This window comes from Erithacus rubecula (assembly GCF_903797595.1).
Source record: "Erithacus rubecula genome assembly, chromosome: 26".
Classification (NCBI taxonomy): Eukaryota; Metazoa; Chordata; class Aves; order Passeriformes; family Muscicapidae; genus Erithacus; species Erithacus rubecula.
In genome coordinates, this window is record NC_136678.1 from 5,689,875 (window position 1) to 5,713,046 (window position 23,172).

At 50.5% G+C, this 23,172-nt stretch overlaps 2 protein-coding genes across 2 annotated transcripts in view; both read left to right on the plus strand.

Annotated features, from left to right (window-relative positions):
- SLC45A3 (solute carrier family 45 member 3) overlaps nt 1–23,172 on the plus strand; it is a 113,525-nt gene that overhangs the window by 14,621 nt on the left and 75,732 nt on the right. The gene's annotated exons all lie outside the window — the stretch shown is intronic.
- Nucleotides 8,084–22,066, plus strand: ELK4 (ETS transcription factor ELK4). Its single transcript, XM_079327311.1, has 5 exons — nt 8,084–8,274; nt 15,172–15,387; nt 17,966–18,844; nt 20,337–20,453; nt 21,473–22,066. Exons 2-5 carry the CDS (start codon nt 15,181–15,183, stop codon nt 21,569–21,571), a joined length of 1,302 nt encoding a protein of 433 aa, XP_079183437.1. The 5' UTR covers nt 8,084–8,274; nt 15,172–15,180; the 3' UTR covers nt 21,572–22,066.

Here is a 23,172-nt window from a genome sequence, read left to right on the forward strand (position 1 = left end):
GAGAGCTGAGCTGCCCTGGAGCTCTCCCTGTGTGCTGTGGGTGCTCAGCACTGCCCAGGTGTGCCCAGGTGTGACCAGGTGTGACCAGGGGTGAGCAGGGGTGACCAGGTTGCCCAGGTGTGACTAGGTGTGCCCAGATGTGCCCAGGTGTGCCCAGGGGTGACCACGGGTGCCCAGGTGTGACCAGGGGTGATCAGGTGTGACCAGGGGTGAGCAGGTGTGACCAGGGGTGCCCAGGTGTGCCCAGGTGTGACCAGGAGTGCCCAGGGGTGCCCAGGTGTGCCCAGGGGTGACCAGGGGTGAGCAGGGGTGAGCAGATGTGCCCAGGTGTGCCCAGGTGTGCCCAGGGGTGCCCAGGTGTGCCCAGGGGTGACCAGGTTGCCCAGGTGTGACTAGGTGTGACCAGGGGTGAGCAGACAGCTCTGCCCAGGGGTGCCCAGGTGTGACCAGGGGTGAGCAGGGGTGCCCAGGTGTGCCCAGGGGTGCCCAGGTGTGCTCAGGTGTGCCCAGGGGTGCGCAGGGGTGAGCAGACAGCTCTGCCCAAGCCTATTTTGGGCTGCCTTTTGTTCCAGTGGTTTTTGGCTGGCTCAGGATGCTCTGGGTGCCCTCCTTGCTGCAGGGCTCTGTGCTCAGGCCTCGTGCCAGCCTGACTCACACCCAGCTCCTGCTTTTACCTGTCCCCCTTTGCTCTTCTCCCCCCAGAGCTCTCCCAGCACTCCCTGCTCGCCCTGGACCTGCCCCATCCTGCCTCCCTCCCCAGGCTATGGGCAGAGTTTCCACTCTTGGAGTGAGAAGATTTGGGTCTCATCCTCAATGCAAGGTGAAACCTCAACCCTTCTGTGTTCTGCAGAGGGTCCAGGCTGGTCCTGGGGTGGCTCTGCTGGGGGAGACAGGGCTGGGAGTGCTGGGAGCAGGGACTTGGAGCTGCCCTGGTTTGTTCTGCCACCCCTTTCAGCCAACCACAAAGGGAGAGGAGATATTTTTATAAAATAAACCAGCCTAGATCCGTATCTCTTGTGCAATGTCTGTTGGAATCTCACCTGCTCCCCTCTGGGGGACTCTGCATGGCATAAAAGGTTTGCTGAGGGCTCTGTAATTACCTCTCCTCTGCTCCAGCCAGGATGTTGCTCCTCAGAAATGTTCCTGGAGGAAGATGAGACCTGTGGCAGCAGCAGGGATGAGGCTCCTCCTGCCTGCCCACAGCCCCAGGGCTGCCAGGAGGTGACACGAGTGTCACCAGGGGGTCACCTGGCCCTTGGGGGGGCTGAGAGGGAGCCACGGGGTCCCTGCTGGGGTGGGGGAATGGGAAGACTGGGAATGGCAGGAGGGGAATGGGAAAGAGTGGGAATGAGGAGTGGGAATGGCAGGAGGGGAATGGCAGGAGGGGAATGGCAGGAGGGGAATGGCAGGAGCAGGAATGGCAGGAGCAGGAATGGCAGGAGCAGGAATGGCAGGAGGGGAATGGCAGGAGGGGAATGGCAGGAGCAGGAATGGCAGGAAGGGAATGGCAGGAGGGGAATGGCAGGAGGGGAATGGCAGGAGCAGGAATGGCAGGAGCAGGAATGGCAGGAAGGGAATGGCAGGAAGGGAATGGCAGGAGCAGGAATGGCAGGAGGGGAATGGCAGGAGCAGGAATGGCAGGAAGGGAATGGCAGGAGGGGAATGGCAGGAGCAGGAATGGCAGGAGGGGAATGGCAGGAGGGGAATGGCAGGAGCAGGAATGGCAGGAGCAGGAATGGCAGGAAGGGAATGGCAGGAGGGGAATGGCAGGAGCAGGAATGGCAGGAGGGGAATGGCAGGAGCAGGAATGGCAGGAGCAGGAATGGCAGGAAGGGAATGGCAGGAGGGGAATGGCAGGAGCAGGAATGGCAGGAGGGGAATGGCAGGAGGGGAATGGCAGGAGGGGAATGGCAGGAGGGGAATGGCAGGAGGGGAATGGCAGGAGGGGAATGGCGGGAGGGGAATGGCAGGAGGGGAATGGCGGGAGGGGAATGGCAGGAGCAGGAATGGCAGGAGGGGAATGGCAGGAGGGGAATGGCAGGAGGGGAATGGCAGGAGCAGGAATGGCAGGAGGGGAATGGCAGGAGCAGGAATGGCAGGAGGGGAATGGCAGGAGCAGGAATGGCAGGAGGGGAATGGCAGGAGGGGAATGGCAGGAGGGGAATGGCAGGAGGGGAATGGCGGGAGGGGAATGGCAGGAGCAGGAATGGCAGGAGGGGAATGGCAGGAGCAGGACCAGCAGGACCCAGCCCAAGGCTGGCAGGTTGCTGAGCAGAGCTTTAGGAGATTCCTCTCAGAGCTGCAGCAGGGCAGCACGTGGGAGAGCACAAAGAGAAGCTGGGTGCTGTTGCTAAATTTGCAGCTGTGGCTGTGGGGAAAGCAGGAGCAGCACCAGTGACAGCAGTGACATCCCCAGGTGCTGCAGGCTGAGCCAGGGGCCACTGCAAATGCTGCCTTAAAGCCCCTTTGAAACACAGCATTAGAGAGCTCTTGCTTTCTTTATTTTTTTTTCCTTGTAATAAAGTCAGAATTATTGGATTTTTATTAACTATTCTCCCATCCAGGTTCCAGTTTTACTGCAGTTCTTGGTGCAGTTTCTGCTGCTTGCAGTGGCTCAGCATCAGAATTTGGCTGGAGGTGAGGAGAAAACCAGAGCTTGAGTTTTCCTAGAGGAGCTTTGTGGGAGGGGGATCTGAAAATGAGAGAGGGACAACTGAGAGCTGCCATGCTCCTGGCCCCAGGGACTAAAGGTGGGGGAAACATCTGGAGAGGGTTTGCAGCCCTCTGGGCAGGGTGATGAGCCCCAGGTGTCCCCACAGCACTTCCCATCCCTGAAACGGGGAGGAAAAGGGACAGGAGCCCCTTTTTGGGGTCACACATACCCCAGGAGAAGGTCCAGGAGCCATCACTGAGCATCAAACACCACAAAATGTGAGTGATGGTGATGGATGTGGCCAGCTGTGCTGTGCTGTGCTGTGCTGTTTGACCAGCCAGTGCCACAGAAAAGGTTTATCTTCCCTGCAAAATTTGTTTTTTATCCTTCCCTGCACAAATTTGGTTTGTTCTTCCCTGCACAAATTTGGTTTTTTATCCTTCCCTGCACAAATTTGGTTTTTTATCCTTCCCTGCAAAATTTGGTTTGTTCTTCCCTGCGCAAATTTGGTTTTTTATCCTTCCCTGCAAAATTTGGATTTTTATCCTTCCCTGCACAAATTTGGTTTATCATTCCCTGCACAAATTTGGTTTTTTATCCTTCCCTGCACAAATTTGGTTTATCATTCCCTGCACAAATTTGGTTTTTTATCCTTCCCTGCACAAATTTGGTTTATCCTTCCCTACACAAATTTGGTTTTTTATCCTTCCCTACACAAATTTGGTTTTTTATCTTCCCTGCTTCCCCAGCAAACCCAGCTGGGTAAAGCCCCTCTTGGCTCAGTGGTGGGAAGCAGGGGGGGAATCAGGGCTGTGATTCCACATCCCCAGATCTTTTTTTGTCGTTTTTTTCTCTCCGTGAATTTCCCCCAGTTCCACCCAAGCACAGTTTCACACCTCAGCTATTTCAAGCCTGGGGTTGTTTGCACAAACAACAGGCTCTGAAATGAGATTTTGTATTTTTTTTAGATGCCATCTCCAGGCTTTGCCCTGTGGTTTCCAGCTGGGCTGGCGCTGTTGGTTCAGGTGAGGAGAAGCAGGGAGGTTTCCGTGGCAGGAATTCCTTTGGGGATGTGGGAAACTCACGAGGGGAATTGAGAATTTAGCAGAAGTTCCACACTGGGAACGAGTTTGGCAACGTTGTGAAATAAGCAGAACTCTGGGGCTGAGCCTGAAACCAGCTCAGAGCTGGGCTGAGGCAGGGCAGAGGAAATTCTGACAGAAATTCTGAGAAATTCCAGCATTTCTCCAGCTCCTCTCTGTGTGCTGGAGCTCCCATGGGACTGGGTGATCCCAGCTTGTCCTGAAATGAAATTTTGAGTGTTAACAGCTGCTGGATGATCTGGGCATCACCAAGTGCTGGTTGGTGAAATATTTAATTTTGGAGTTTTTATTCCATCCCCTCCTGGGATTGGAATTGCCCCATTGAGTGAGGATGGAGGTTTTTGGGTTGGAATAATCCCCCTGTGCCTGCTGGGGATGCTGAATTTCCTCTCTACCTCTTATCTAAAAATACAATTACACAAGCTGGGAGCTTTTTTCTGTAGAAAAATATTCAGAAATAAAGGTTTTAAATCAGCAGAGATCTGTGGCTTCTTGAGAGCATCACAAACAGCAGAGCAGGAAACAGAACTCAAAGAAACCAACCAAACAAAAAGTGCAAAAAAGGTCTGGAAAAGAAGAGATTTTGGGTATGGAAGGGATGGGAACTGAGTTATTTCTCCATCATCTTCAAGGTGCTCCTAAAATCAAAGGCTGCTGGTGTTTGTGGGTCCTTCAGTGGAATATTCCATGGGCATCCTGCAGATCTCTGGGATCTTGGAGAGGGGATGATTCCCCCATGAGGATCCTAAAACTGGGATTTGAGCACCTGGCCAGGTGAAGCTGTCCCTGCCCGTGGCAGGGGTGGAATGAGATGAGTTTTTAATATTTATTTCCCTGGTTTAATCCCCCAAACCAGGCTGGAATTCTGTGATCCAACAAGGCTTTGAATATTCAACTTCCTGAGAGCTGCTTTTCCTCATGAAATTCCCCAAACCAACCAAATTCCCAAAGGCTTTTCCTGTGTGAGAGGCACAGAATCCTCACGGAGCTGCTCCGTTCCTTCCGTGGATTTTGGATTCCCAGGGCTGCAATTCTGGGATTCTGGATTCTGGGATTCTGGATTCTGGGATTCTGGGATTCTGGATTCTGGGATTCTGGATTCTGGGATTCTGGAATACTGGGATTCTGGGATTCTGGATTGTGGGACTCTGGATTCTGGGATTCTGCATTCTGGAATTCTGGGATTCTGAGATTCTGGAATTCTGGATTCTGGAATTCTGAGATTCTGGAATTCTGGATTCTGTAATTCTGGATTCTGGAATTCTGAGATCCTGGAATTCTGGATTCTGGGATTCTGTAAATCTAGATTCTGGAATTCTGGTATTCTGGATTCTGAGATTCTGGATTCTGTAATTCTGGGATTCTGGATTCTCGGATTCCGGGATTCTGGGATTCTGGATTCTGAGATTCTGTAATTCTGGATTCTGTAATTCTGGGATTCTGGATTCTCGGATTCCGGGATTCTGGATTCTGGGATTCTGGATTCTGAGATTCTGTAATTCTGGATTCTGGGATTCTGGAATTCTGGATTCTGTAATTCTGGATTCTGGGATTCTGGAATTCTGGATTCTGGAATTCTGCATTCTGGAATTCTGGATTCTGGATTCAAACAGCCCCTCCACGCCTGGAGCAGGCTCTGATCAGTGTCCTGCCTCTCCCTGAGTCCTGACACCTCTCCAGCCACACCAGAAGGGTTTGGAGAAGTTCAGGAATTCTCTGCCCTCCCCTGCCCTGTCCTGTGTTTCCCACAACTGGGGTCTCTCCATCCTTTCAGGACTCTGCCCTTGCCTCAGAAATTGCAAAATTCATTTCCTGAGTGTTGCCACCTGATCAACATTCACCAGAAATCCCCAATTAAATATGTTTATTTTCCCTTTCTGCTGCCTCTTCCCTGTTAAAATGGGAGCTGCTTTCCTAAAAGCTCTTTGCACATGAGCTTCTTTTGCTTTTTTTATTTTTTTTTTTTTCCTCCCAAACCCTGCCTTGTTCTCTGCTTGATTTTTATTCCATCCCTTTGTCTGTCCTATATTTTTTTCCCTGGCTGATGCTGTCTAAGATAGGAACAAGCCCACGTTGAATTGCAAACACCCTGCAGTGGGAGCAGAACAAAATGGGAGTTGCACGAAGTAGGAAATTTCTTATCCCCCTAAAATAAAAAAAAAAAAAGGTTGATTGTCACTGGAGCCACCCCCGTGATGCAGCTTTAGGAGCCTGGGGTTGATTTTTGGCTGCTGCCCTTCTCTGTGCTGCTTTTTTGGAGGGTTCAGCTCCTGCATTTTTTTTCCCTAAGTGCCAAAATTTTGGGGGTGCTGGTGGGGAATAGAGACAAAGCCAGGGGAAGATGTGGAGTGGTGCTCTGCCCTTTGAAAGGGGATTTTTGTCACGCCCAAAGGAGATTTTTGTCACCCCCAAAGGAGATTTTCTCATCCCCAAAGGAGATTTTTCCATCCCCAAAGGAGATTTTTGTCATCCCCAAAGGAGATTTTTCCACCCCCAAAGGAGATTTTCCCATCCCCAAAGGAGATTTTCCCACCCCCAAAGGAGATTTTTGTCATCCCCAAAGGAGATTTTCCCACCCCCAAAGGAGATTTTCCCATCTCCAAAGGAGATTTTTGTCATCCCCAAAGGAGATTTTCCCATCCCCAAAGGAGATTTTTCCATCCCCGCAGGAGATTTTTGTCATCCCCAAAGGAGATTTTCCCATCCCCACAGGAGATTTTTCCATCCCCAAAGGAGATTTTTGTCATCCCCAAAGGAGATTTTCACTTCAGAAGGGTTTCATTGTTCTGAAAGCTGAGGAAAAGGATTCTGGAGGAGTTTATTTGTTTTCCTCCTTCCTTTTCCTCCCTGCATGGTCCCTTTCACTTTTTCTTTTCTTTTTTTTTTTTTTTTTTTTTTTTTTTTTTTTTGGTGCTTGTATGGTTTTTTTTTTTGTTTTTTTGTTTTTTTCTATTTGAAAGTGGAGTTGGGAAAAACACAAAAAAAATTCTCTTAACTGCTCCATTTGAAAAGAAAATGAACTTTTGTAAATGAATAAATAATGGTCAGGCTGGCTGAAAACTTCCTCTCTCCCTGTGGTGCTTTGGGGGAAACCCAAACTTTGCCAAATCCTAAACTTTTTGGTTTTCCTTGTTTTTGTCTCCCTCCTGATTTTTTTTTTTTTTTTGTGCAGAAAGTTCTGGCAGAGGAGAACTGGAGAGGAGCTTTGGAGGGGAGGGGGAGAGGATTTTGGGAGGGAATTTGGGGATTTTGGGAAGGAATTTGGGGATTTTGGGAGGGAATTTTGGGGATTTTGGGAAGGAATTTGGGGATTTGGGGAGGGAATTTTGGGATTTTGGGAAGGAATTTTGGGGATTTTGGAAAGGAATTTGGGGGAAGGAATTTTGGGGATTTTGGGAAGGAATTTAGGGGATTTTGGGAAGGAATTTAGGGAATTTTGGGGATTTTGGAAAGGAATTTGGGGGAAGAAATTTTGCGGATTTGGGGAAGGAATTTTGGGAAGGAATTTTGGGATTTTGGGAGGGAATTTAGGGGATTTTGGGAAGGAATTTTGGGACCCACATTTGGGAATTGCCCACATCTGCAGAGCCCCGGCCGCCCTCAACACCCGGGGGTGAAAACAATCCCTGCCCTGCCCAGAGCGGCAGCGGACGGGCCGGTTCTGCCCGGTTCGGGCTCGGTTCAGGGCTCGGTTCGGGCTCGGTTCGGGGCTCGGTTCGGGCTCGGTTCGGGGCTCGGTTCGGGGCTCGGTTCTGGGCTGGTTCGGGCTCGGTTCAGGCTCACTTCTCGGCTGGTTCGGGGCTCGGTACTGGACGGTTCTGCCCGGTTCGGGGCTCGGTTCGGGGCTCGGTTCGGGGCTCGGTTCTGCCCGGTTCGGGGCTCGGTTCTGGGCTGGTTCGGGCTCGGTTCTGCCCGGTTCGGGGCTCGGTTCGGGCTCGGTTCGGGGCTGGTTCGGGCTCGGTTCTGCCCGGTTCGGGGCTCGGTTCTGCCCGGTTCGGGGCTCGGTTCTGCCCGGTTCGGGCTCGGTTCTGCCCTCGGTTCGGGGCTCGGTTCGGGCTCGGTTCTGCCCGGTTCGGGGCTCGGTTCGGGGCTGGTTCGGGCTCGGTTCTGCCCGGTTCGGGCTCGGTTCTGCCCGGTTCGGGCTCGGTTCGGGGCCGGGCCCGCGCACATGGCCCGACCCGGGCACCGGGACCGCGCGTCCCGCCCGCGCCTCAGGCCCCGCCCTCAGCCCCGCCCCGCGCCCTCTGCGCGCCCTCCCATTGGTTGGCGGGCTCGCGCTGCCGCGCTGCCATTGGCCGCTTCCCGCGAGCTCCGCGGGACCGTGGGCGGAAGCCGCGCTACGGCGGCCGCCGAGGGTCCCCCGCGCGCGCGCGCCCCCGGCCGTGTCGAACGCGGCCGCCCCGCGCTGCCCGCCCGGGATGCGGCCCCGGCGGCCGGGCCGGGCATGAGGGACGGCGGGGGGGCCGCGCCCAGCACCGGCACCCGACGGCACCCGGGCACCGGCGGGGCTCCTCCTCGGTGAGCGGGGGCGGAGGGCTGGGGGGGAGCGCCGGGCCGGGGTGCGGGCGGTGCCCCCAGCGCTGCCCCGGCCGCCCCTCGGTGCCGGAGCGGGCGCGGAGAGAGGCTGGAACCGGCTGGGGGAACCGGGGCTGGGGGAGCCGGGGCTGGGGGAGCCGGGGCTGGGGGAACCGGGGCTGGGGGAGCCGGGGCTGGGGGAGCCGGGGCTGGGGGAACCGGGGCTGGGGGAACCGGGGCTCGGTTTGGAACCGGGGCTGGGGGAGCCGGGGCTGGGGGAGCCGGGGCTGGGGGAGCCGGGGCTGGGGGAACCGGGGCTCGGTTTGGAACCGGGGCTGGGGGAGCCGGGGCTCGGTTTGGAGCCGGGGCTGGGGGAGCCGGGGCTGGGGGAGCCGGGGCTGGGGGAGCCGGGGCTCGGTTTGGAACCGGGGCTCGGTTTGGAACCGGGGCTCGGTTTGGAACCGGGTTTGGATCCAGGATTGGGTTTCAGTGCTGGGGGTGGTTGGTGGGATCCTGGAGATTTTCGGATCCAGAGCTCGGTTGGTGGGAAGCAGGAATGTTTTTGGCTCCAGGAATTGGTTGGTTGGGTCTAGGAGTTGTTTGGATTCAGGGATTGTTTGGTGGAATCCTGGAGTTTTTTGGGTTCCAGGCTTGGTTGATTTGGTCCAAGGAGTGTTTGGACCCGGGGCTTGCTGGGTGAGATCCAGGGAATTTATGGGTCCAGAAATTGGTTCTTTGGACCCACTTGGTGGGATGCGGGGGATCTCTGGATCCAGGAGATTTTTGGGTGCAGGGCTTTGTTGGTTGAGCCCAGCAGTTGTTTAATCCAGGCTTTGGTTATTTGCCTCCAAGGGCTGGTTGGATCCAATGGCTCCTGTTTTTTTTTTTTTTTTATAAATTCTTCACTCCACCACTATTATTTTATATATTTTTTTTCATCCTCCCGCACTCCCCTGTCTGAACTGGGTGGATTCCTGCCCACATCAATAGGGGAGGCGGAGGGGAAAGTATGCAAATCCTGCAAATCCTGCTTTTTATTTGCTGCTCACCCATCCGCACACCATCCCTGCCACCTCCATCCCAAACCCGGGCACCACCCGCATTTTTGGGGAGCAGTCCCGATGGGATTTTCCGGCACAATCCCGGCTGTGATTCCGTGATTTCGGTCGCGCTGTTTATTTTTAGGGTCTCCTCTCCTGTTTGCAGGGAATAGTTGTTCCATCGCCGTGGCAACGGGGCTGAGTGTGCCATAAACACTGTTCGGGGGAGCTTTTTGAAATCGCGCTTCCCTTGCGCCTGGATTGGAGGAATTTGGGCATTTTTTAACCTGGGGATGCTTTTCCATCCCTTCTGTGCAAGGCAGCTCAAGCTGCTGTTGGTAAACACTGAGCCCAGCTGAGGAGGAAGCAGTGTAATCTCCTTAGGAGCTTCCAGGAAATCAGAGTTTTTATGGCTTATTCAAGAACAATCCCAGCAGGGGCACAAAACCATCAAAGGCCTTTTGGTTTTGAAGTTTCCCATCCCTTCTGCCCATTCCCGGGTCTATCACATCTTTACAAAAAAAAAAATCCTAAAAAATATCTCATATAAAAATAAAAAAGGAGTTAAGGATAATGCTCATCTAATGTAGAAAATCAGGGAAATTAATAATCAGTGTTGGGATGTGAGTTGTCCCCAGGCAGGGATGGAGTGATTGAAACAGCTGCAGGAATTACACAGAATGTTCTTTAAAATCCCTTTTCCTCCTGTTTTCTGGCAAGTTAAACATTAAAAGGTGTGATAATCAAAATCGTATTTGATAACAAAAGGGGGGCCCCTTTTCCTCTGTGTCAGGATTAAAATATCCCCAAAAAGCTGCTTGGCTCATCTGTTGCCAACCTGAGTCCCATGGAAATCCTGATGTCATTGTTGTCCTTCATGGTTTGTTCCTGATCTTGGCTAATCCAGAAAGGCAGGGAAGGCCAGAAAACACTGAGGAAAAACTGGAAAATACAAAGAAAAGGGAATTCTTCTTTCTCAGCATTGAAAAGCTGAAACAGTTTGTTCCTAACCCCCCAAATATTTGCTCAAACACCTTAATTTCGTCTCAAGTGGCTTAATTTTTGAGCCAGGGAGAACAAAATTTATTGCAACATTTGTTTTGAGTTTAAAAAAAAAAAAGAGAGGATTGGAGTGGGATTAGGCAATGAAAACTCTGGAGCAGCTCTTATCATGAGGACATCCTTCAGCATTTCCTTCCAAGGAACTTCCTGCCTTGATAGCCACGGCTTCTCCTTCACAAAAATCTGATTTTCCTGCCTGGATTGGGAACAAGGGTGCAGGGAATGCCAGAGCTAGGGAGAAAACAAGAATTTATTGCAATTTGGGGTGCTCTTTCCTTCTTTTTCCCTAGTTTTTGTTAGTTTTTAGAGATGGAATTATTTGATTAGTACTTGGAAAGCTGCCAGGGGTTTGGAATTTTTAAAGGGAGGTGTAGAATTCTGCATCTTTAGTTTGAAATCCTTGTTTAAATCATTTATTATGCACGTGTAAGAGGCTTTTCCCTGGAATTTCACCAGTGTGTGCTCTGGAAAAGGACTCAGTTCCCTGCTGTGCTTCCCATCACAGCAGTTGAGTTTTGGACAGTAGGTTTGTGGATTTTGGTTTGGTTTTTTTTTTTTTTTTTGACACTAGGATCTTTCTAAAATTAATTAAAATTGATAAAAACCCAAAAGTACCAGTTCAGGTGAGTCACATCCCCAGGAGCCAGAAAAACTTTTAAGAAAGGTTTATTAGGAATGGGATATTGCTGATGAAACTGTTGCTTGGTTTTATTTTGATAATAACCACTTATTGGATATTTCATCAGCAGTGTCACACCTGCCACTGCAATAAAAGGGATGGGACATGCATTCATTTATTAATTTGGATAAAAAGGGGGGAAAATCCTGCTCAGATTTGGAGGTTTTCAGTGTGGACTTGCTGCTGACATCCTTCCTTTGCTCTTTTTTTGTTGCTGTCTGGGGGCCTGACCAGGCTCTTTATTCAGCCCAGCTGCAGAAACCATCAGGCTGCAGATGCTTCAATGGAGGGGAAAGATTATTGGAGATGATTTGGTGTTGAGTCAAAGCACAGGAAATCTGCCAGGAGACCTGGAAGGAGGGGGTTAGGCCAGGCCTAAGCCCCTAATCCTGCCCTGACTCCTGTCCCAGGCGTGCAGGGGATGCTTTTGGAGCACAGAGGGTGAATATTTGGATTTATTGTGCCACAGGGTGAATATTTGGATTTATTGTGCCACAGGCTGGTGTTCTGCCACTTCCTAAACTCCCGTGTGTCTGCCCTGATTGCTGGGAAAAGCCAAACCTCCCTGAAATCCCAGGATCACACTGAGGAGGGGTCCCTGGAGGAGAGGCAAATCCCAAATTCTGCCTTTGCTGGGTGGACTCTTGCAAAGCCCAGCATGCAGCAGGAGGGCTCAGCTTTGGGGTCACCCGTGGGTGTTGGAGAGGAGCTCAGGACAATAATAGTTCTCTATTATTGAGCTGCCCTCTGCCTCTCACAACTATTTTTTCCTCCTGCAGGAGGGGAAAGGCTCTTCCCTCTCTGCCTCATTCCCTTCTCCTCTCTCCACAGGCTCCTGGGAGGGAGAAGAATCTTCCCAAAAGGAAGTTTTGCAGTGGTGTGTTTGTAATTATTGGTGTGTTCATCCTGGAGGAAAAGCAGTTGGGCTTAGGAGAGTTTTTGTGCTGGTGGAGAGGAGGAGAGTGGGGTCTTCTGAGGAAATTAAAAAAGCTGAAATGCTGTTTGTAAAGTGGGGTAGGAGTGGGACAGGGGGTTCTTGAGCCACTTTTTGCCCCTGCTGGTGCCAAGGGAAGGGCTCAGGAAAGGCAGCAGCTGCCTCCTGCCCTGGGTGCTGGAGAAGGAAAATCCTTTTTACCCACATTTGGTGGTGCTCAGACAAAGAGAAGTGCTCAGCTCACCTGGGCTGCTTTTAATGTTACATCTCGTGTGACGGGTTTTTTTATATTCTGCTTTTTTTTTCCTGGAGAAGCAATGTCTTTCTGCTGAGCAGCTTTGGTGCTGGAGTTAAATGAGGTGAGAGTTAAATGAGACACAGCATTGTCTCCTAATATACACTGGGCTTTCCCAGGTGACAGCTCACTCCTGGGCTCTGAGGGGGCAAAATCCACCTGGGATCCCATTGCCTTGACCACAGTTGTTTTCTGGCCTTCCCTTTGGATATAATCTCCAGAAAAAACTCCATATTCCCCATTTCTTTGAGGTTTCCTGAGGTTGCACTGTGGGGTCTCCATCATTCCCTGGAGATGAAGGCAGTGAATGTTTTAATAAAGGGGAATATTCATTCTGTTTAATGCAGTCAGACCCATCCATGAACAATTCCAGAGTTCTCCCAGCTCCTGTTCTGTGACAGCCAGGGAACACTGAGGCCTCTCCAGCCTTTTGAACGTTCTTAGACAAAACTTTTCCAAGCTGGGGATGTGCTGTGTGTCCTTGGAGTGAGGGACAGAATCATGACAGGCCTGAGGCTGCAAATGCCAAAAACATCAGGAGGAACTTGATCAAAATCACACTCCAGTACAGTCTGTAATTCTGCTCCTGGCTGAGGATCCCTCCAGCTGGAAATCTGCAGCATGTCAGCAGTGTGAACTCTGAAATTTGGTCAGTGCTCCTCAGAATGGCTTAGCTCATCTCTGGGAAAGGTGGTTTTTTTCCTGTTTCTTGATATCTAGTATTTTCCATCATTTTGGCCTCTCTGTGTGTGCTGTTTCACAGAAGTTTGTGCTGCTCTGTGCATCTCCAGCTGGATTCCAGACCAGCTGTGGTCTGGGCAGCAGCACTTGGCTGGAATTACCAGCAAGGTGGGACTTCCTAAAGGGAAGCAGCCACATGAAATAACACCAGTTCAATTCTAGGATGAAATCTGTGTGGATTTTGAGCAGGAGGGGTGGTGAGGGGTGGAAAAAAAAAAAAAAAAAGCCTTTGCCACTGTGAAATCCTGTTGCTAATCTGATTTCCACCTTGCATCAGTCAGCTGCGTTTGCTGCAGTGCTCCCAGAGATAAATGCAGCGTGGGAATCATCACTCAGCCTCACTTCCCTGCTCTCCCTTAGCACATCTCACTGCTCCTGACAGCTCTGCTGGCTGCCAGAACCCAGTCCTCGTGCTCTCCACGTGTGGCTGCATCATCCCCCTGGGCAGCCAGGCTCAGCCCCAGCCTTCCAAATCTGGGATTTTGGGGGGCAGGTGGCAACACCAGGCAGTCCTGGGGGGGGGTTGAAGGTGTTTGCCTGGTCCCTAAATCCTGTGTGGATCAGCTGGCACAGCACAGAACAGTGTGGGAAGAGTCTGGAAGTGCAGCCTCCAGTTTCTTCGAGTGCCGAGCAATTAATTTGGGCAAGCAGGGAGTTGTAGGTGTGCAGTAATTACCAGGGAAAGCACCTGGGGCCAGCCTAACCAGGGGGTGTGGGTGTCCTTCCCTTTGAGATTGTTGCATGTAATTGCAGCAATTTGGCTGCCTGGATCAATGTCCCATCAGCCTGGGTGCCATGAGGCAGGGATTCTGCAGAAGGGCTGAAATGTGCCCAGGAAGGTGCCAGCCCCAGGGCACCTCGTTCCCCCAGAGCCCCAGTGATCTGTCAGCTCTAATCCTGTCCCAGGGCTCCCTGAGTGCTCAGCCTCTCCCCTGGCCACAGTTCCCTTCCTTATATAGGGCTGGATAAGTGCTGGGCACTAATGAGATTGGAATAAAAAGCTTTGGGAGCAAAGATGAGCTGGCTGGATCTCAGAGTGAGCCCTGTGCACACAGGGGCTGCACCCAGCACAGCCTGGCTCCTGCTCCCTGGGAATAGTGCTGCAATGTCAAATTCACCATTTGCAACCCCTGGACCCCCTTTACTTAAGGGCAAAAATAAAGTGGGTTATGTATATGCAGATGTATTTAGTGTTATTCACTATCCCAGGGCATTTTTTCTCTGTTTTTATTTCACAGGTAGAAAAGCTGCATTAATTAAACAGTTCTGAACTAAGAGAATCTATAGGAGATGCTGAATTAATATTTTATCTGGTTTAATTTGCACTGTATCTTATCCAGAATGATGAGTGTTCTGTTTAAAAATATTTGTGGAAATACTGTTTGGTGTAGTCAGATATGGTCAAGGTAAAACTTTATCTCTCTGCCTGGTCTGTCCTTGATGAATTTGTGCATCAACAATTTTAGAGCAGGAATCAACTGGCAGATACCAGTCCTAGAAAGTCCCAGCCTAAATCACTGACATGGGTAAGACGTGGCAGGAATTAACAGCTGAGTAAAAGCAGTGTTTGAATTTTAATTTTAATTTAGTTCTGTGTTTACTCTCATTAAAAAAAAAATATAACTGGAAAAGAAAGATTTGAAGGAGAGATTGGGGTGATTGAGAGGGATGCTGGCAAAGGGGCAGGAATGGAAAGAGGGAAGATTGAGTTGTTTTTGCTGTGGCATCTTCTGGAGCTTTGCAGTTCTCCTTGTGCTGTGGGAGCAGGGAAGGAGGAGGTGAGGGGGTGGATTCATCCCTACCTGGCTGCACCTGAGCTGTTCCTCACAAAGCAGCACAGGCCAGAGTGGGGGAACATGGAACAACTTGGAAACATTTTTTTTTTGGGGGTAGTGACTCACTGCAACTTACCCAAAGTGACCTGATTTAGTTAAATGAGGCTAAATATAACCCATGTGAAAAGTACTGACATGTGGGAGGAGACGCCAGAGCTGGCACTCAGCCCCTCAGTTCTGCAGGGAACATCTTTCACCACTGGTGACTAATAATTTTTTACTCTTGCTGCCTTTGGAAATAACAATCCCTGCTCCATCCCCCCCTCACCTTGCAGGGAGAGATGCCGGTGTCTCACCTCCCTTTGTGATTGCAGCTCTCTGCTATGGACAGTGCCATCACCCTGTGGCAGTTCCTCCTCCAGCTGCTCCAAGAGCCCCAGAACAAGAACATCATCTGCTGGACCTCCAGCGACGGGGAGTTCAAGCTGCTGCAGGCAGAGGAGGTGGCCAGGCTCTGGGGGATCCGCAAGAACAAGCCCAGCATGAACTACGACAAGCTGAGCCGGGCGCTGCGCTACTACTACGTCAAGGTGGGCTGGAGGGGCTGCCCCCCCTGCCTCAGGGCCATCCTTGTGCCTCAGGGCCATCCTTGTGCCTCAGGGCCATCCCTGTGCCTCAGGGCCATCCCTGTGCCTCAGGGCCATCCCCGTGCCTCAGAGCCATCCCCGTGCCTCAGGGCCATCCCTGTGCCTCAGGACCTGTGCCTCAGGGCCATCCCTGTGCCTCAGAGCCATCCCTGTGCCTCAGAGCCATCCCTGTGCCTCAGAGCCTTCCCTGTGCCTCAGAGCCATCCCTGTGCCTCAGAGCCATCCCTGTGCCTCAGGGCCATCCCTGTGCCTCAGAGCCATCCCTGTGCCTCAGAGCCATCCCTGTGCCTCAGGGCCATCCCTGTGCCTCAGAGCCATCCCTGTGCCTCAGAGCCATCCCTGTGCCTCAGGACCTGTGCCTCAGGGCCATCCCCGTGCCTCAGGGCCATCCCTGTGCCTCAGGACCTGTGCCTCAGGGCCATCCCTGTGCCTCAGAGCCATCCCTGTGCCTCAGGGCCATCCCTGTGCCTCAGGGCCATCCCCCTGCCTCAGGGCCATCCCTGTGCCTCAGGGCCATCCCTGTGCCTCAGGGCCATCCCCGTTCCTCAGGGCCATCCCCGTGCCTCAGGGCCATCCCTGTGCCTCAGAGCCATCCCTGTGCCTCAGGGCCATCCCTGTGCCTCAGGACCTGTGCCTCAGGGCCATCCCCGTGCCTCAAGGCCATCCCCGTGCCTCAGGGCCATCCCTGTGCCTCAGAGCCATCCCTGTGCCTCAGGGCCATCCCCGTGCCTCAGGGCCATCCCTGTGCCTCAGGGCCATCCCCGTGCCTCAGGGCCATCCCCGTGCCTCAGGGCCATCCCTGTGCCTCAGAGCCATCCCTGTGCCTCAGGGCCATCCCCGTGCCTCAAGGCCATCCCCGTGCCTCAAGGCCATCCCCCTGCCTCAGGGCCATCCCTGTGCCTCAGGGCCATCCCTGTGCCTCAGGGCCATCCCCGTGCCTCAGGGCCATCCCTGTGCCTCAGGGCCATCCCCGTGCCTCAGAGCCATCCCCGTGCCTCAGGGCCATCCCTGTGCCTCAGGGCCATCCCCCTGCCTCAGGGCCTGTGCCTCAGAGCCATCCCTGTGCCTCAGAGCCATCCCCGTGCCTCAGGGCCATCCCCGTGCCTCAGGGCCATCCCCGTGCCTCAGAGCCATCCCTGTGCCTCAGGGCCATCCCCGTGCCTCAGGGCCATCCCCGTGCCTCAGGGCCATCCCCGTGCCTCAGGGCCATCCTTGTGCCTCAGGGCCATCCCTGTGCCTCAGAGCCATCCCCGTGCCTCAGGGCCATCCCCGTGCCTCAGGGCCATCCCTGTGCCTCAGAGCCATCCCCGTGCCTCAGGGCCATCCCCGTGCCTCAGGGCCATCCCTGTGCCTCAGAGCCATCCCCGTGCCTCAGGGCCATCCCCGTGCCTCAGGGGCTTTGTTTCTCCTGCCTCCCCTCCTCCAGGGCACTGCTGGGCTCTGCAGCTCGGGGGAAGCTGCTTTGTTTCAAGGTGGGCTTGGGTTTTTCCTCCTCGCCGCTTGGTTTGGGGAGGTTCTGCTGGGTTTGTGTTGGTTGAACCCTTGCAAGGGTTAAAATCTTCATCACTCCAGGTGAAGGCACCAAGAGAGGATGATGATGGAGAGAGTGAATATTGCACCACTATTTGCAGCTTTATAATCATTTTTCAGCCCACACTATTTTTATTTTCTCCGTGTGTTCAGAATTTCACTTTCAGTTTGAGCACTGTTTTCAGCCCAGCAGAGTAAGCAGCTTTTGTTTATCTAACATCTCTGAGTCTCACCTTTGTTTCCCTTTATCCCACGGCTGCTGGTGTGTGAGTGCAGCAGATAAAAATAACCCCCAGTTCCTGAGGAGCCTCAGCCTGGAGCAGGTGGGAGGTTGCCTGGTGTTCAATACTGGGTGGCACAAATCTGCCTGGTACTGAGAGATCTCAGCAGCAATCACAGGATGATAAATAAGGATAATCCCAAATCCAGAGTGTGTGTGGCATTTTACTGAGGAGCCAAACGAGTTTGACAGATGCTGTTGTGTGGTATTGAAATAAGTGATTATCCTGCATTCTGCTGACGAGTTCAGCTGCTTATTTTCCTTTATTATCATCTTATTAAGAATAAAGGTGGTTTGATTAGAAGTACAAGCTCTCAATTCTGCAGTCCTGGAGAAACCCTTTAGCAAGTTCTACTGTTAAATTACCCATAGTGTACCCAGCTCAGTGATCCTTGATGGGGGTAATGGGCATTTTCTTGTTTAATTGGAGATGTTAAACATGATTTCTTGGCAGTTTTTAAGCTGTTTTTAGTATGTTTAATGCCAGGTTCAGCTCACCTGTTGCAGTGTTTTGTCTGCCAGCTCCAGGAGCAGAACTGGAACACTCAGGGTGTTTTTAAAACAGGAAAAAAAGAAACTTTTTTTTTTTTTTTTTTTTTTTTTGGCTGAAAGATTACAGACTTTAATTCCTCTGCCTATTTTAGGCAGTGTTTGTAGGAAGAAAATTAAACTGAAGAAAGGTCTAAATATACTTTGTCTCCTTGCCCTTAGAACATCATTAAGAAGGTGAATGGGAAGAAGTTTGTGTACAAATTTGTGTCGTACCCCGAGATCCTGCACATGGACCCTCTGGTGGTGGGCAGGATGGAGGGGGACCCCGAGCTGCCCGGATTTGGGGAGGTCAGCAGCACCCCCAAGGACGTGGAGAGCTGTGGCAAGGAGAAACCCCAGTCCTGTGCCAAGTCCTCCAGCAGGAACGACTACATCCACTCAGGCCTGTACTCCTCCTTCACCCTCAACTCCCTCAACTCCTCCAGCGTGAAGCTCTTCAGGTCCATCAAGATGGAGAACCCGGCCGAGAAGCTGGCGGAGAAGAAACCTCAGGACCCCCCTCCCTCTGTCATCAAGTTTGTCCCCGTGCCCTCCAAGAAGCCCCCCAGTGCCCCCCTGGTGTGCAGTGCCACAGTCTCTGCCAGCCCCTCCCCGCTGCCCCTGGCCCCCGAGGACGCCCTGCACAGCCTGGAGACGCTGGTGCTGCCCAAGCTCAGCCTTCCTGAAGCTCCTCCAGCGCCTTTGCCCAGCCTGAGCAGCAGCTTCACCCCCTCCCCCCCCCTGCAGCTGCCCCCCGAGCCCCCCTCGCCGCCCCTGGCCTCCAACCCCGAGCTGGACGTGGACACGGACGTGGGCTCTGTGCCTGGCCAGCAGCTGGAGCAGCCCCAGGGCCTCCAGCAGCAATCCCCAGAGCCCAGGGAGCAGCAGGACTCGGCTGGGCTGGAGAAGGAATTTGCCAATCACCTCTCCAGGTCCAAAAAACCCAAAGGTTTGGAGTTGGCTCCCACCCTGGTGATCACGGGCAGCGATCCGAGTCCTCTGGGCATCCTGAGCCCTTCTCTCCCCACTGCTTCTCTTACTCCAGCACTTTTCTCTCAGGTGATCAAATTCCCTCAAATTCCCTTCCTGCTTTCTTGGGTTTTTTTAATTAAATAACAATAGTGATGATGTTATGCTTGTGGAAAATGAATAGTTCATTGTATGTGGAGATGTGAAACTCAGGATGTCACTCCCTGGTTGGTTTGTTTTGCTTTTTTTTTAATTTTTATTTTATTCAGTCAAACCCAAGTTTGATTCAGAGTTGGTGTTAATTCACCCCAAAGTGTGCCCAGGTGCTGGGCATGTGGAGGCACAACCCAGAGCAGCTCCAGCAGGATCTTTGTAAACATTGCCAGGGGGATACTGAATTATTCCCAAATCCTTCATCTGAGCCTGAAAATCCCTCAAAAACAAACCCACAGAGGTGCCTGCTCAGCTTTTTTTACTCAGTTTCTAGCATTTAGTTACAGCCAAAGTCTTGTGAGTGAGCAGCAATAAGAGCAGCTGCTTAATTTGGTTGTTATCTTTGTGTGGGAAAGGAAATCTTTCATCTCATGGAAAACTTGGAAGAGAAGAGAATCCAGCAGGGCTGTTAAATCATTCTGGATCTCTGTAATCTCTCCCCTGCAATAAATTGGAATTAGAGTGAAACTGGGGGGAAGCTGCTGGTTGAAAATGGCTGAAGACAGGGGAAAAAAAAAAACAAAAAAAAAACCAAAAATCCAAGTGGAATTGTTCTTTTGGCAGCCTGGGAAGTGCTTGGCTGGTGAACCTGGAATATTCAGGAGCTGGATGGAAACTCCTTTTGTTGCTGTTGCCATCAGGAGCACTGGGTTTTGGGTTTTTTTTTTTTTCTTTTTTAAATCCACAATCTCATTTTTCCAGAGTGCAGGTGCTGGGTTTGGAGGAGGAGCTGCTCTGCTGTGGTTTCCAGCAGGATTTAGGGGAAAAAAAAATTAAAAATAAAAATAAAAAAAGGGGTGTTATGGCTGAAATTCCACAGGAAAAGTTGGAATTGTTATAAGTCCACATTATATTATTGGTTTTTTTGCAAATATTAAAATGAATGCAGTGTTTATAATGTTGAAAAGCTTTGCTGTATGAATTTAGTTGCCTTTAGTTCTGCTATTAACAAAACTTAGAATTAGCAGTGTGTGATAAATACATTTTTTTTTTCTTGGACTATAACATGGTGATGTAAAAAGCTTTTGTTCAGGTAACTAACTCATAGAATGGTAAAAAAAAAAAAAGGATAATCAGGAAATCCTTCACATTCTTACATTACAGTGACACACCAGAACCCCAAGGAAATAATTTATTGATCTTTCTGTTATCAGGGAATAAATCATGTTGATTTACAGGTTGGGGCAGCTAATTTTGAATAATACATGAAGGTCTATGAATATTCAATATATTGATGCATTTCAAGAACTGTTTCCTGAGTCAGTGTGTGTGCCCTGAGCTCAATATCATTTCTTTATTAAACCTTTTCATATTTCACAGAATTCCACAAGCTCTGACAGCATTTTTCCTGTTTGTTTTTTGTTTCCAGACTCCCATCCTGCTGACTCCCAGCCCTCTGCTCTCCAGCATCCATTTCTGGAGCACCCTGAGCCCAGTGGCTCCTCTCAGCCCTGCCAGGTTACAAGGAGCCAACACCCTGTTCCAGGTGAGAGCTCTGCCATCACTTATCCCACATATTTATAAAAAAAAATGGAAATAAAACAGGTGTTGTTGTTCCTCACCCCTTGTGGTAGCTTTTAAAAATATTAATTTTCATTTTTACCCCATATTTTAGGATGTTGTAAATGGAATATTTGAAATTAATTGCTTTAGAGAGAGATTTTTTTTTTTTTTAAGGTCTGTTCTACCTGTAGAAATTTCCTCCCTGTAACTTTTTTTTTTTCATTGGGATTTTCCTGAATTCTGAAGTTTTCCATTCTGTTGATTGTTCCAATCATTCCTGCTGAAAAAAATATATTAATTAATCTCACAACTAATGAGGAGAAAGAGTGTGTGTTTGATCTCTGTGATGATGTGTGGCACAGTTTTTCATGATTTTTATGGAATAAATCCATAAAATTCACCCCTTTGGGGGTGGGGAAGCCCAGAGAAGCTGTGGCTGCCCCTGGATCCCTGGAAGTATCCAAGGCCAGTTTTTTTTTCACTATATAGGAAAAAAATCCACTATATTTAAGAAAAAAAACCCTCTTCTTTAATTGTAATTCTCATGTTTTTTCCATCTGGCATTGGAATTACCACAATTGCTGCCTGAATTTAGTGAGGCAAAGGGTAGAATTCAACCAATTGAAGCAATTTTTATTTCATTTCATTGAAATTCAAGCATTTCATGAAATCTTTTGGGTTGGGATCTGTCATCTCCATGGAGATGAAGGAAATTCCTCACCTGGACCATGAGCACAGGGGGCAATTAACTGAGGGGCAATTAAAACCCTGTTTTGCTGGATTAAAATCACATTTTAATGAGGATATGGGGCAGAACTCAGCTCAGGGGTCACATTAAAAAATAAATTAAAAGCAAGAAGCCAAGAGGATTCTTTGATTCTGGGGTGGTTTTGCTTTGTTTTGTTGCTACATTTGGTTTGATTTTTGTTTTCCCTTTATGCACAGATATGGGAGGAGCAGGGAATTCAAGGAGATTTTTGATGATTGTTGTTTTTTTCTCAGTTTCCCTCAGTGCTGAACAGCCACGGCCCCTTCACCCTGTCAGGACTGGATGGACCCTCCACCCCTGGTCCCTTCTCCCCAGACCTCCAGAAGACATAGCACATGGAATTCTGCAAAAAAAGACACAGCAAGGCAAACACAGGACACTTCTCTTCAACCACCTGGTTTTTTTTTAAAAAAAAAAGCAGTTTGTAATTCCACAGAGATTCTCAACAGTTATAGTTGTTGCCATTCCCCAATCCAAAAAAAAAAAAACCAACAAAAATTGCCTTTTTTCTGCAAAAATTCCCCCTTTTTTTGGAAGAACCCAGGTTGGGAATGTTTATGCAAACGCCTTAATAGGAGCTGCAGCTCCAGTTTCTTCTCCTCCTCAGTTTGGAAGATTTTTTTCCCAAAAGGATTTTTTGGGTGGTGTTGCAGCAACTGAGTCTGCACTGACTGCAGCAAACAGCACCAGAGGAGGCTTTTCTCTGTGACTCTTGGAAAAAAAACAAAACAAAAAATAACAAACCAACCCCTCTGTTCTTCTGCTTCCTGTGCTCAGCAAGGAGAAGCTGCTGGAAGCTGGAATTCCAGGAAATGGTTGGGATTGGGGATGGGAATGGGCTCCATTGTCTTCTTCTTCTTCTTTTTTTATTTTATTTTGCAGGGAGAATTTTTTTTTTCTTTTTTTTTTTTTTTTTACCAAGGATTTATTCCAAGTTTGTGTCCAGGACAATTCTGTGGAGCCCCTGGGAGAAGAGGTGGGGCTGGATTTTGGATATTTCCCTGCCCTCCTTCCCTCCCCATGGACAGTGGGATCAGCTCCTGTCACTTCTCACAGAGTTTGAATGCTGGAGTCCAAACATTTCTTGTGTCAGAGACCTGTTCCAGATCCTCCCTGCTGGAGGAGCAGGATGGGCAGATTATCCCTGATTTTGGGGGGATTTTCCCTGTTTTTTTGGGATATTCCCTGATTTTGGGGGGATTTTCCCTGTTTTTTTGGGATATTCCCTGATTTTGGGGGGATTTTCCCTGTTTTTTCTGGGATTTTCCTCTGATTTTGGGGGGATTTTCCCTGTGGTTTTTTTTATGGGATTTTCCCCTGATTTTGGAGGAATTTTCCCTGCTTTTTTGGGATTTTCCCTGATTTTGGAGGGAGGTTGCTGCCTGACCTGGAATTCAGACCCCAGCAGGGTGAGAACAGCAACATCCCATCATGAATGTTGCTCCTCTTCCCCCACAGTTCTGGAAAACCTTCCTGCTTTTCCCCAGATGGAGAAGCTCCTCTTGTGCCAGCCCAGGTTTGCAGTGGAATGTTATTTTTCTTTATTTTCTGGAGGGAGCACTGCCCCCAGGCCAGGCTGAGATTCCATGCTGGGAAATTTCCTTTTCACCTCCTTGCTGTCCTGGATGAATAATGCAGGATTGTTCCCCAGAGCCATTGGAGAGGAGATAAAATTTGGAGGTGGATTTTTACACCTCAGGAGGCTTTTTAAGAAAACTGAGAGGTGAAAAAATTCTCCTTTCTCAGCCCCCTCAGTCTGGGCTGGGTCTGTGTCCTGCCAGTTTGGGCATCTGATGTCAGGCAGCAACTTCTGCTTTGAGCTGGGGCTGTCAGAGGAACTTCTCCATAAAATATTCCCAGAAAACATGGGAACATCTCTGTGCTTCAGCATCCTCAGAGCTGAGGAAGATGTTTGCCTGACAGTGTTTGCTGT

Excerpts from the sequence above, each read along its gene's own strand:
- ELK4 (XM_079327311.1), top strand. The coding sequence starts at position 15,181 with ATGGACAGTGCCATCACCCTGTGGCAGTTCCTCCTCCAGCTGCTCCAA. Across the intron at positions 18,845-20,336 it reads CTCCAGCACTTTTCTCTCAG|ACTCCCATCCTGCTGACTCC; the intron begins GTGATCAAATTC and ends TTTTGTTTCCAG. Across the intron at positions 20,454-21,472 it reads GAGCCAACACCCTGTTCCAG|TTTCCCTCAGTGCTGAACAG; the intron begins GTGAGAGCTCTG and ends TTTTTTTCTCAG.